Here is a 12286-nt window from a genome sequence, read left to right on the forward strand (position 1 = left end):
TTTGTCCGTATAGATGGTTCGATCATGTGACCCTTTTTTTTTTGTTATTTATTTATTTATTTATTTATTTTTTGTAGTCAAAATACTGTAATTACAAATGTACTTTGTATAAATGTTCGTGAATACGGATTACATGAAACTTTAAGGCCATAGAACAGAATGTATAGCAATTGTGGAAAATAATGAAGGATGAGAAAAGGGAAGATAGACAAATAAGTGACGAAAAAGATGCTATAGTATAGAACTCGTGCTCGTAATTTGTTAAGTATAGTACGGAGTAGTTTTCATCTTGTGACTTTCTCTATTCTCAATCCCTTAAAGATTGTTTTTTTTTTTTTTTTTTTGTTCAAAATCTCTAAAATCACTATATAGACGTTAATATATATAATTTCATGTGAGTATTATTTAACAAATAATATAATTTACTACAAAGAGACAATGCGATGAAGCAAATTAAATTGATATAATGTTCAGGTTTATACTTCAAAGTACATGTGCTTGTAAGGAGTACCTTCATGGCTTCATCCATCCTTGAAACACAACTCGGTTTCGTCCTTCAACTCCAATTCTCATCTCTTTCCCTTTCTCATCCACCATTAAATCCCTAACAATTCTTTTAACATTCTTCCTTTCAATTTCATTCTCTATTTGCATCCCTATTTTCCACACTTTGCTAATGTACTTAGCAATCCAAAATTGGTCTCTAAAGAAGGGCTTACAAATCATGGGCACCCCTTCGCAAAAACGTTCTATTGTCAAATTCCACCCACAATGGCGGTAATTATTGTTGTCCTGGCCTTATGTGTTATGATGGTGCTTGTGCCGCCTGGTAAGTTAAGGCTATTAAGCTACTACAATGACTCAATTGTCATGGTTTAGTCATAAGTTTTGGTCACAATTAAGTAAAAGACCAACTTATGACACTTTATCATTATTTATGTTTTAATTTGTTTTACAATTAAGATCTTGAATCTTCATATGATCAAGATCTATGTAATGTTTCAATGTATGCAATAAAGTTGTAAGTGGGTGTTGTGTCTTGTTTGTAACTTACATATCTATCAAATTATCTTATGATAATGCATGGTTTTCTAAATTTGTGCCAACCCTTGCTTATTTTTGTTACTCGTACAATTTACAAAGTTATGAAAAAAGTGTAAAGTATCTCAATCCTCTATATATATATATATATATATATATATATATAGTTGATAATAAGTTAATATAATAAGTTAATAAAATCGTAGACAAAATTTTCAGACTTTAACCCAAAAAAAAAAAAAAAAGTAATGAAAAGTATTTAAAAGACGTAGGCAATTACATCTTAAAGGAATATCTAAAAAGAGGCAATCAATTCTACTAATTGGTCGACGTACTTGTAAGAAGTACCTCCATCTTTGTAACACAACTCAACTTTATCTTTCAAATCCATTGCTCTTTTTCTCATCTCTTTCCCTTTCTCACCCACCATTAGTTCCTTAATAATTCTTTCAACATTTACCCTTTCAATTTCATTCTCTATTTCTATCCCTATCTTCCACACTTTAGTAATGTACTTAGCATTCCAAAATTGGTCACCAAAGAAGGGCTTACAAATCATGGGCACCCCTTCGCAAACTCCTTCAATTGTCGAGTTCCACCCACAATGTGTCCAAAACCCTCCTATCGAACCATGGCCTAATACTTGCCTTTGTGGGGCCCAACTAACTACAAGGCCCGTTTCCTCGATTCTTTCGATGAGGTCCCGTGGTAGAATCTCGGCCCAACATCGTCCTCCAATGACCATCTTAGGCCTAATCACCCATAAAAAGGGCTGGTTACTTTGGACCAGCCCCGTAGCCGTCTCGAGTAGATCCTTCTCGCTCATGCTAGCTAGGCTACCAAAGCTCACATAGAGGACTGACCTTGGTGGGTGTTGGTTCAGCCATGCTATACAGGTTGGATCTTCATTCAAGAGAGAATTAGACTTGTTGGTATTTTCAGCATATAAGTGAAATGGGCCAATTGGATAGACAGTGGCCTTGAAGTATTCTTGGGCCTTATTGATAGCAGCCCATTCCAAGAAGCCCATAGTGTTGACAATAATTGCGATTGACTTGTTAAATGCTGTAGCTACTGCTGCATTTAACTCATTCAAATGCTCGGCAACTTTACCCAATTCCAATGCTTTTAGCTCAGGCACTTGAACCAAACTTTCAATTGGCACTGTATTTTACCAAAAAACAGTAATTTCAAATTCCATTAGCATCGAATAACAGTAATTTCACATACATGTCCAATAATGTTTAAACATGTAAAATTTTTAATTTTCTAATATTCGAATTGTGCACTCATGAGTCATGACTTGTTCTGTTCAGCTTAATTTTAGTTCAGTTCGATTTCTAATTTCATTGCCTCATAGATAGTTCAGTTTGATTCAGTTCAATAAATCAGAGTAGACTTTCAGATTAGTAACGAAGTTGCATGGGGTGTTCACTAATCCCCTTTTAAAAACATATTTTTCTAGTGCGAAATTGACCAATATGACTACACCCAACCCAAATCCGAACAATACTTGAACAACTAAACTTATATGATTTGCTATTGACTCAAAATTAACCCGGCCCAAAAATAAAGTGTGATTAACTATAAAAACTTACCGTGAACAGGCATATTAAATCCACGTTCTTGAGGGGTATGCGTAGCTGTAATACCCAATATAGAAGCAGCACAACTTGTCCTCAAACAAATCCCAGGAATCATGAATTGGTCAGCCACACTTTGAGCAAAATACATAAACACATCATATATTATACACCCTATTTTTCCTCTCTTCCTTTCATTTTCATATGCCATCAATTCTTGTACACTTTTTTCAAATTGTTCTTTGTACATCTTATTAAGACTTCTTGTAAACCCAATAACACCCCCAACTCCATCCACCACGTTTGTTACCTCTAAGCCGCCAACGTCGGCGGCTTTGAGGGGCATATAGGCAAATTCAGGATGGTTGGAGGTGTTAAAGAGGGTTGAAATCCGTAGGATAAGCAATTATGACGGATATACCCTTAGAATAAAGGATGTTTGCTAATTGAAGCATTGGGTTTATGTGACCTTGTAAAGGGTACACCAACATCACCACCCTTCCTTTTTCTGATTGAATCTCCATTTTTTCTTGCTCTTAATTTCGTAGTTAGGAAAAATAAAAAAGGAAGATTGTATATACTTTTTAAGATTTAATTTCTTGGTGGGTTTAATTAGGTAAAAATGATTGAGATAAATGAAGAAATGAAGGGTTTCAAACTTTCAATTATATGTTAAGTAAAGAATAATTGCTTGAAAGACTATATTGAGGTATGCACCAATTATACATGGGATTGCTTTTATAGGAAAATAATGCATTACTATAATATCAAAGAGCACTATCAATAGTAATTAAATTATCACTATTTTTGAGAATTAACTATATTAATAAGAATAAATTATTCATATTTTTATACGTAAAAATAAAGAGTAGTTAAAATAAGATAGTGCAAATTTACTGATCAAGAAAAGTTGAAAACACAACTGAATGTATAATTTGAAGGAAAAAAAAAAGATACTTCATTTAACATTAGGGTCTGTTCACATTTATTTAATTTCAATTCAGCTTCCATCCGTTCAATTCAGCTCCCATCAGTCCAGTTCGTTCAGTTCAACTCCTAAGTTCCCTCTCTCATAAAATATTCATTTTAATTCAGTTCAGTAAATGTGAACAGACCCTTAATATATTAGATTTATCAATTTTAACTTAGGGTAATGGTGAAAAAACAGTTTTCTAGAAGGCTATGCATCTGTGTATATATATTGCTTTGTGACATATGCGATAAACTTGGCGGCCATCCTACTATACCGTCTCTATCAATTTTGGGTCCAAATTTGTGCAACAATTATGTGCATGTTACTCTGTATCGTCACTGGCTCACGTTCTAGAAGGGTTTTCACATTACCGAATGTCCCTATCATTAATTTACAATCTATCACAAATTCACAAGTTCCTCCATTTGCAAGTAGTATACTAGTATGTACAACTTCCCTATTATATTACACGTTAGGTAATGTGTACCATAATCTCATACGATAATATATATTGATTTTCCTGTAAATCAATTCAAGTACAAAAACATACTCGTTATATTTTTTTTAGTCCATGTTCATACTAGTACGGAGTATCTGATTGATATATCGAATGAAATTAAAACTCCACATTAATTAATTTATTTTATGATTAATTTATCTAGTGATACAGGTCTATATAATATATATTTTAATATCAAAAATTACGAAATTTAAAAAACAAAAGTCAACATGTAAAACGCTGTCTGAGACAACGTTTTTAAGTTGAATTTTTTATAAAAAAAACTAGGGCATAAAACGCTGTCCGAGACAGCGTTTTACCCTGAAAGCTTAGTTTGGTAAATACTTTTGCCACGCAACCATTTACGTATATATTTTGCTACTTAAGCTTACTTTGGAAAAACGTCCCAATAATACCCAACAACTTTATTTATTTTAGGCTTAATAAAAACATAATTTAAGTAGTGATGAGAAGCAGCATTATCACACACACTTGTGACTGATGCAAACGAAGGTATTGCAGCAAGGATTGTTAAAAACATGGCATACTTGACCACCTCCTTGGCACGTGACTACCTCTTCAATTATTTTGTTATTTTCTCCCTTTGATAATTGGGCTTCTTCTATCATCATCATCAGATTATTCATCATATCTTCTTTGACTTCTATCATTTCCAACGTTGACGCTGCCAAACAATAATATTTTATTAATAACCAATCATACACATAATCCATAGTTGTGTGTGGAATGCATTATGCATTATATTGTATATTAGGGTGTTCATAATTCGGGTTAAAATTGAAATTCAATCCAATTCAAATCGAATTATCAATTTAGATCGATAACTATAATTTAACGTACGACATTCAACAAAAATATTACTATCAATTATATTATTGTATTGGTATTATGATACAATTATAACGGAGTAGTTTTATTTATCAAATTCAAGTGATTAGGAAAATTATGAATGGTGTTACAAATTAAAAGTAACAAAAAAATTAAGAAAAGATGATGAACCTGTTGCACTTAGGAAGAGTGCACCAAGGAGGACTATCTTAAGGTAAGTGGAAGCACCTCTTTCCATTATTACTTGACTTCTATTTAAATTTTTTGAAGGCAATTATTGAATGAACTGATTTTACTATCTCTTCACTATATCAGTATTTATAGTGCTTTCGAGCTTCCATCAAGTTTAAGAATATAAAATTTCTTAGTAAAGAATTATATTGCAAATTGCTTGTACTTTTTTTTTTCATTGATTCTTTCTTTTTTTAACATTTTTTTTTTTACTATTAATGTGTGAACGGTGGAACAGTCTCAATTAAAGATCACCAAATATGTTATGCATGCATGCAAATATGCAATGCCACCCGTGAAAGGGCCCCCTCGGCATTCAATTGTTTCGTCCGAAGTATAAATATAGAAATAAATATGATATGTATCTTGATTTGTGGTCTAATATTCCACATCCAACAAAAAAAAGGGGCCTATTTGGTGAATTAAATTAGGTTCTTGAGCTGAGTCACAGCCAACGAGCCTAGATAATTTAAGCACAATATGATCATCTTTCTAGAACTAGGATGGTTTACGCGCATAATGTGCCCACATAGATAGTTATATTTTGGAATTTCTTTCATTTTAGTCTTATGTCACAATTTTGTTTAAAGGGTATAATTGACCAACACTATCTATAAGAGTTATATCAAAATTTTTAATTAATTTAAATTACGGAGTAAAAGATAGAGAAGAAAAAAAGAAAAAATAAAAAGCCAATAAGCTACGATATTAAAAACAAAAGGAAAATGTCACCAATGTGAATTGCAATGCATAAATGGAGGTATATATATATATATATATATATATATATATATATATATATATATATATATATATAATATATATATATATATAATATATATATATATATATATATATATATTATATATATATATATATATATATATAATATATATATATATATATATATATATATAATATATATATATATATATATATATATATATATATATATATAATTTTAAATAGACAATAAGACAATTTAAGAGATATAGGAGTAATTAACATAACACTAGAGTTTGGTTAAACTTTTAATTAGAATATAGGGATAAACCGATAAACTATAAGTGTGAGTGAAGTCGATCAGTTGAGCTCAAGTACTACTCTCTATTCATTGCTTACGTACAAGTCATTTAATTCCGATTCAATTACAAGTATGACATTTCTATCAAACTCAAAAATGCTCCAACAACTATAATAATATATAGATAGATAGTGTTAAAATTACAAGAGTGAAAAGGCAGATCCACGTCTTGCGAAATATGCCAGAAGTGATAACCCCGTTCCATCCCGCAAATTATCTAAACCCTCCCTTTAAAAGGCAGTAATACTCTACTCTACAAATGATAATGCGAGGAGAGTGAGGGATAGCTCAAGTGGTTAGAGCTTTCCTCCTTCTACCAAGAGATCTTGGGATCGATTCTCACCCCCTCCCCTTGTGGCTCTCTAAACACCAAAAAAAAAAAACAAATGATAATGCGATTTCATTTTTTAGGTTGACTAAAAAATTGTCAAAATTATTTGAAACCGAGGGTGCATAAACTCGTACATATTTGTAGTTGACTTGTTTATGGTACAATTCGAGAGTACACATTTCTGGTTGACTAGTCTACAATAATAAATACTTGTGGTTGACTAATCGTTAATAATACAACAAATGTTCATTTGGCACATTGCATATTTGCATGATAAACATCCAATTTCCTAAAATCTTCTAACCAATTAATTTCTTCTCATCTTCTGCACACATATATTTAGTGCGACTGTAAACACCCCATTTATTTCGGCACTCAGCATTAGCTTCACATAATCACATCTACTCCTAAGATAAATATCATAAATTCATTAATTTATCACTGTACTGTACTACTCCTAAAGTCCTAATCGTGTAGTACACTCCAATTTCCATAAATAACCAACATTTATCTTTTATATCACCCACAAAAATTATAAAAAAATCCCAAAATTACATTTTCTATGTACTACCAAAATACATCTACTACTTGTAGTACATACAACAAAAACCTCCCCACTTTATTCAAATCACACTAAATTAAATTCATTCTCCTCTTTTAGTCCTACCCTTCTCCTAAACACGAAACAAATATAATTTAGTAAGAAAGTTATCTTTTATTTGAGATTAAGTAGAGATGGACCATGGTTCGATGAATGGAATGAACATGGCACCATCGTCGAATTTAAATTCGACGATGGGTGCCATGGGTCATAAGAAGATGATGATGCACATGACATTTTATTGGGGAAAAAACGCTTTGATTTTATTCAATGGATGGCCTGGGACCCACACTGGCATGTACGTTCTTTCTCTAATATTTGTATTCTTAATGGCTTTTTCTGTTGAGGGTTTCTCGCGTTCTCGCTTTGCTAAGGATAATGGACGAAACGTCGTCGTTTCGGGTGTTATGCTTACGCTTCTTCATACCGTACGAATGGGGTTGGCTTACTTGATTATGCTTGCTGTTATGTCGTTCAATGCTGGGGTTTTTATTGCTGCTATTGCGGGTCATGCTATCGGGTTCTTCGTTTTCGGTACTGGGGTTTTTATTAAGGGTTCTCAGGATCCCGGGAAAACTTCGGATCTTCCTCCCATGAGTTGCTGACGATTTATCATTGTCGATTTTGTCAACAAAGGTAGACGAGATTTGATTTCATATCTTGATTATTATATGAAGTTAGAATTTTTTTTTTTTTTTTTTAAGTTTGTTTTTAAAGAGTGCTCGTAGGTAAAGAAGGCTTGAAGGGCATTTTGGCTATCAAAAATAAAAAAGGAATGAATTATGATTTTGGCTTTTCAAGAGTAATTTAACTGTACTACGTATTATATAATCATGATTTGCAACAATCATACTTTATACATAATCGTGATTTGCAATAATTATATGCATATTACTGCGTGTGGAGTATTTTCCTAATTTGTTAGCCTTTTGTTCATAAAACAGTCTATGGAACCAAAGAATATATTACCTCCGTTATATCTCACAAATAATACCCCTTTGTTGTAAATAATAATTAACGGAGGTAGTAAAAAAAATTGCTATTTCAAAATGGAGTATCAAAAAGAACGAATAAAGTTCTATGTATTATATTAATAACATCAGTGTTGATGTATAACTTTGTTAGTTTGTTACATTTGTTATGGAAGATTGATTGAGAAAAGATTGGTATAAAAATTGATTAATTAAAATGAAAGTTGGAAAAAGAGAACATAATCTTGTTTCAACATTTAGCCAATCAGATAAACCAAAGAACCAAAAATAGATTTAATTTATATGTAATTCGATAAATATCATACTTTATAGATAAACCAAAGAACCAAAAATAGATATAATTTATATGTAATTTATATAATTGATAATACGAGTGGCATCGTAAATATCGGAAGAAATGAGAATAATGCGGAATTTGTTGGGAAGTGAGAGTAATGAAGTGACATAGAAATGGGAGTACTATGAAAACGCCAAAGTATATTGAAAGCAATTGCCAACCTTTTCCTTTTATGTGAAGTTTGAAGAAGATTGATAGGAAATTCACGTGTGTATCATTTACGTGTGGCTCCCATTAGTCCCATTTAGTTGGATCTTTCTCAGAATTTTACCATTTCATGATCTTATTCAGGGCCTGTTTATATATACTGAGCTGAACAAAACTGATTGAAATTGAAATGAACTGAATAGAGCTGAAATGAATATTTTAAGAGAGAAATTAAGAGCTAAACAGAACTAAGCTGAAGAGAACAAATCCTTAATCTGTATCTTATACCAAGTAATTGTATATTTCGACAAATACTTGTATATGAGGTATAGCCGTATGGTACAAGATTTGCTATAAGGTACACCTTGATGTGTAAATTAACTAAATCTTATAACTTTGATCATCTTTTATTGCTATATAACATAATTGACACACACACTATAATAACTTATCTAATGTTAATTTCCTTACCTTAAAAAAAACAATGGAAATAGTGAGCTTGGGTTGGGTGGACCTGTGAGAGGTTCCAACTTGTTAAAGTCTAATTTTTTTTTTTTTTAAAGATCTATGCCAAAAACCATGTTGGGCCGCACAAAATTAATTAGCTATAGCATGCCCCATTTAAGAGAAAATATTCACTTTTGTTAAGTTAGTATTCACTTTATAGTAGTTTATGGACGGGCATACTCATAGGGCAGGTTGGAACTCAAGAGGCAGGAGTAGTGCTGCAGAAGGCCCAACAAAAACAAAATTCCGTTGATTAAAAGAATTGGGCTATATATATGATTTATGGAACCCACCAAGGCCCAAAATTGATTTTGGTTACCCAATCCAAATGATGGTTTCATTTCTCTTACAAGATAAATCAATTCTGTTTGAAAGTCCACAATTCTTTGTTTCAATTTCTTGCAAATTTGGGGATTCCTTCATAGCTCAATACCATCACGCCATTTATTGATTCAAAATTAAAGAATGACCAATTTATCACATTGAAATTTGGCAGACTATCCACTATCGTAATGGGAGCGTGGGAGAAATGGTAAGGGAATTCCCATCTCAAAATTTCTCGAATTCTTACCACAACCTCAAAGTTGAGAACATAGTAGATTGACGATGAATTTAAATTAAAAAAAGAAGTAGATTACTCCCTCCATTTTTAAATACTTGCTCCACTTTCCTCTTTCGGCCGTTTTAAAATACTTGCTTCATTTCCAAATTTGGAAAGCTTTTACAATATTTAATAAATTTCTCTCACATAGTGGACCCACCATGATCATATTTTATTAATTTCATATTCACTATTTTCCAATTCTCTCCACTACTTTTTACCTTTTTTTTTATTCTTTCACTCACCTCACTACCTCCATATTTTATTACTTTATCCAATTTCTCCTAAAATTCCGCGCATAGAGAAATGGAGCAAGTATTTAAAAACGGAGGGAGTATTAATTAATTATTACCACAACCTAAATTCTTTAATGGATTGATGATGAATCTAAATAAATTGATGATATTATTAATTAGGAAAGAATACTTGAATATACTCCACAAATAGTGATGATGCACCTTGAGGACCCTACCTAAAGAAGTAAAGACAAGTTCCTATTGCTAAAAAAAAATGTTAAAAATAACTGGTTCTAATTATCCAGCACGTTGCCAAGGCATCCAATGTCACATTCATCAAGTTGTCGCCTTAATTGACTTGGCTCTTTCTACTTGTCCTTTTAACTCCTCGCCATATATTATTGATTCTTTTAGTCGGCCTAATTTATTAGCCTATTTAAATTATTAATAAGAAGAAGCAGTTTTTGATTTCTACTTGCCCTTATCATTTTCTCCAACAACAACATCATCTTCTTGGTAAGTCAAACCTTTCAATTTTCTTGATCAAAACTTTATGTTATACAATATGATATGATATAATATGATACGTTTTTTTTATCTAAATTGCAGATTTATTGATCATATAATATAAAACTTGTACAAGAAATGGCTGAAGAAGGAAGGAGATTAGGAGTGGCATTGGATTTCTCAAAGGGAAGCAAAGCAGCACTAAAATGGGCAATTGATGGATTATTTAGAAAGGGTGACACCCTAATTGTTATTCACGTTAAGCACTCTCAATCCTTAGAGTCTCGTAACCTTATTTGGTCCGACACCGGTTCACGTACGTGTCTCTTACTTTATTCACCTTTTATTTGGCTAACACGTATGATTTGTGTTAGTGTCGTAGCTAAATCGAGTTAATTATATTTTGGATCAAAATTGATTAACCAAAATTAAAATTAAAAATGGCAGCTTTGATACCACTTGCTGAATTTTGTGATCCTGAGGTGATGCATAGCTATGGAGTAGAGCGTGAGCCTGAGATTTTTGAATTGCTTGATGTCATATCTAAACAGCTACAGGTTTTTATATACAATTATCCTTTTTTTTAATGCTTTTTGGGATTTTTTTTTCTTTTGTTTAATATTGCCGTTCAATTTTACTTGCTCCATTTAATCAAATGAAAATAGAAAATAACGGGGAATTCGATTAAAAAATTGATAGGTAACTGTGCTTTGGAAAATCTACTGGGGAGATGCTAGGGAAAAAATTTGTGAAGCAGTTGGGAGCATGGAGCTGAGTACTTTGATCATGGGAAGCAGAGGCCTCGGTTCCATCCAAAGGTGATACCTTTTTTTCATATGATTTTTTCATTTGAATTAATATCTCTCATAATTGTGTAATTCAAAATTGTATATTATGTCAGAATCTAACGATATTTACATGACTAGCTGATTGGTTTATCCTAATGTATAGTAAATCACAAAAGATTATTAAAGCGGAGTTTGTGAATAGTACTAAATTTCTATTTGCCAACATTGTTGTGAAATGAATCGGAGTAGTATATTATTGATTTAAGCTGACTATGAAAGACTTTATTGAGGTTCGTTACATGTTCAAAGTCGTCTCTATTATTATATAGCCTTTTAGGTCTAGTGTTTACCTTGAAAATAAAGAAGGTTGGATTTCAACATTTGTGGTCTCAAGCATCTTTTGTTTCACGTAATATAACATTTCACGAACATTTAGTGATGTAAGCATAGCAATGTTTTACTCTGTAGTTATTTTACCAATTAAGCTAGCTGATATACACACGTATCTTTGGATGGTGATAATCTCGAGATCATGAACCGCTATTAATGGACGGTTTTGATGTGAACTACTCAGGGTACTGCTAGGGAGTGTCACAAACTACGTGCTAGAGCATGCAAGCTGCCCTGTGACAGTTGTAAAGGACTCGCGGCCATGAATATAATGCTGAAGAGTGAAGAATACCAACAACTTTGTAACATTATATTGAATATTGCTTATATTCTACTAGTACCACTCTTTTTATTGGGTGTGAATAATCTCTCTGTTTAGCATCACAATTGCATGAACAGAACAATCACTGCTGGTTTGAGCCTTTTGTTTTCTTGGAATTTTATGTGATTTTTATTGTCAATTGATGTTGCAAATATTTTGCTTATCAATCACTTTGGTTTTATATGCAACTTTTGAGCAAGACTCTTTGTCGATGCATACTTTAATACATTATGCTCCGTACTTAACAGGAGATATTTCTCATACACT

At 32.1% G+C, this 12286-nt stretch overlaps 3 protein-coding genes and 1 long non-coding RNA gene across 4 annotated transcripts; 2 read left to right on the plus strand and 2 right to left on the minus strand.

The window, feature by feature from the left end:
* Positions 1 to 1276: 1276 nt before the first annotated feature.
* On the minus strand, positions 1277 to 3340 carry LOC110683379 (UDP-glycosyltransferase 76E4-like). Its single transcript, XM_021859735.1, has 2 exons — positions 2640 to 3340; positions 1277 to 2205 (listed from the first exon to the last, which is right to left on the minus strand). The coding sequence occupies exons 1-2, from the start codon at positions 2968 to 2970 to the stop codon at positions 1337 to 1339; spliced, it is 1200 nt and encodes a 399-aa protein (XP_021715427.1). The 5' UTR covers positions 2971 to 3340; the 3' UTR covers positions 1277 to 1336.
* A 1101-nt stretch (positions 3341 to 4441) lies between these two features.
* On the minus strand, positions 4442 to 5481 carry LOC110683380. Its single transcript, XR_002503599.1, has 2 exons — positions 5117 to 5481; positions 4442 to 4781 (listed from the first exon to the last, which is right to left on the minus strand). It is a non-coding gene; the product is annotated as an uncharacterized LOC110683380 (long non-coding RNA).
* A 1283-nt stretch (positions 5482 to 6764) lies between these two features.
* On the plus strand, positions 6765 to 8080 carry LOC110683289 (copper transporter 6-like). Its single transcript, XM_021859640.1, has one exon. The coding sequence runs from the start codon at positions 7327 to 7329 to the stop codon at positions 7795 to 7797; it is 471 nt and encodes a 156-aa protein (XP_021715332.1). The 5' UTR covers positions 6765 to 7326; the 3' UTR covers positions 7798 to 8080.
* A 2296-nt stretch (positions 8081 to 10376) lies between these two features.
* Positions 10377 to 12189, plus strand: LOC110683382 (universal stress protein PHOS34-like). The gene is made up of 5 exons (XM_021859737.1): positions 10377 to 10528; positions 10622 to 10835; positions 10967 to 11076; positions 11219 to 11337; positions 11882 to 12189. Exons 2-5 carry the CDS (start codon positions 10658 to 10660, stop codon positions 11961 to 11963), a joined length of 489 nt encoding a protein of 162 aa, XP_021715429.1. The 5' UTR covers positions 10377 to 10528; positions 10622 to 10657; the 3' UTR covers positions 11964 to 12189.
* Positions 12190 to 12286: the final 97 nt, after the last annotated feature.

The sequence above is a fragment of the Chenopodium quinoa genome, unplaced genomic scaffold, assembly GCF_001683475.1.
Source record: "Chenopodium quinoa cultivar QQ74 unplaced genomic scaffold, ASM168347v1, whole genome shotgun sequence".
Taxonomy (NCBI): domain Eukaryota; kingdom Viridiplantae; phylum Streptophyta; class Magnoliopsida; order Caryophyllales; family Amaranthaceae; genus Chenopodium; species Chenopodium quinoa.

Excerpts from the sequence above, each read along its gene's own strand:
- LOC110683379 (XM_021859735.1), bottom strand. The coding sequence starts at position 2,970 with ATGCCCCTCAAAGCCGCCGACGTTGGCGGCTTAGAGGTAACAAACGTG. Across the intron at positions 2,206-2,639 it reads ATTTAATATGCCTGTTCACG|TGCCAATTGAAAGTTTGGTT; the intron begins GTAAGTTTTTAT and ends GGTAAAATACAG.
- LOC110683289 (XM_021859640.1), top strand. The coding sequence starts at position 7,327 with ATGGACCATGGTTCGATGAATGGAATGAACATGGCACCATCGTCGAAT.
- LOC110683382 (XM_021859737.1), top strand. The coding sequence starts at position 10,658 with ATGGCTGAAGAAGGAAGGAGATTAGGAGTGGCATTGGATTTCTCAAAG. Across the intron at positions 11,077-11,218 it reads TCATATCTAAACAGCTACAG|GTAACTGTGCTTTGGAAAAT; the intron begins GTTTTTATATAC and ends AAAAATTGATAG. Across the intron at positions 11,338-11,881 it reads GGCCTCGGTTCCATCCAAAG|GGTACTGCTAGGGAGTGTCA; the intron begins GTGATACCTTTT and ends TGAACTACTCAG.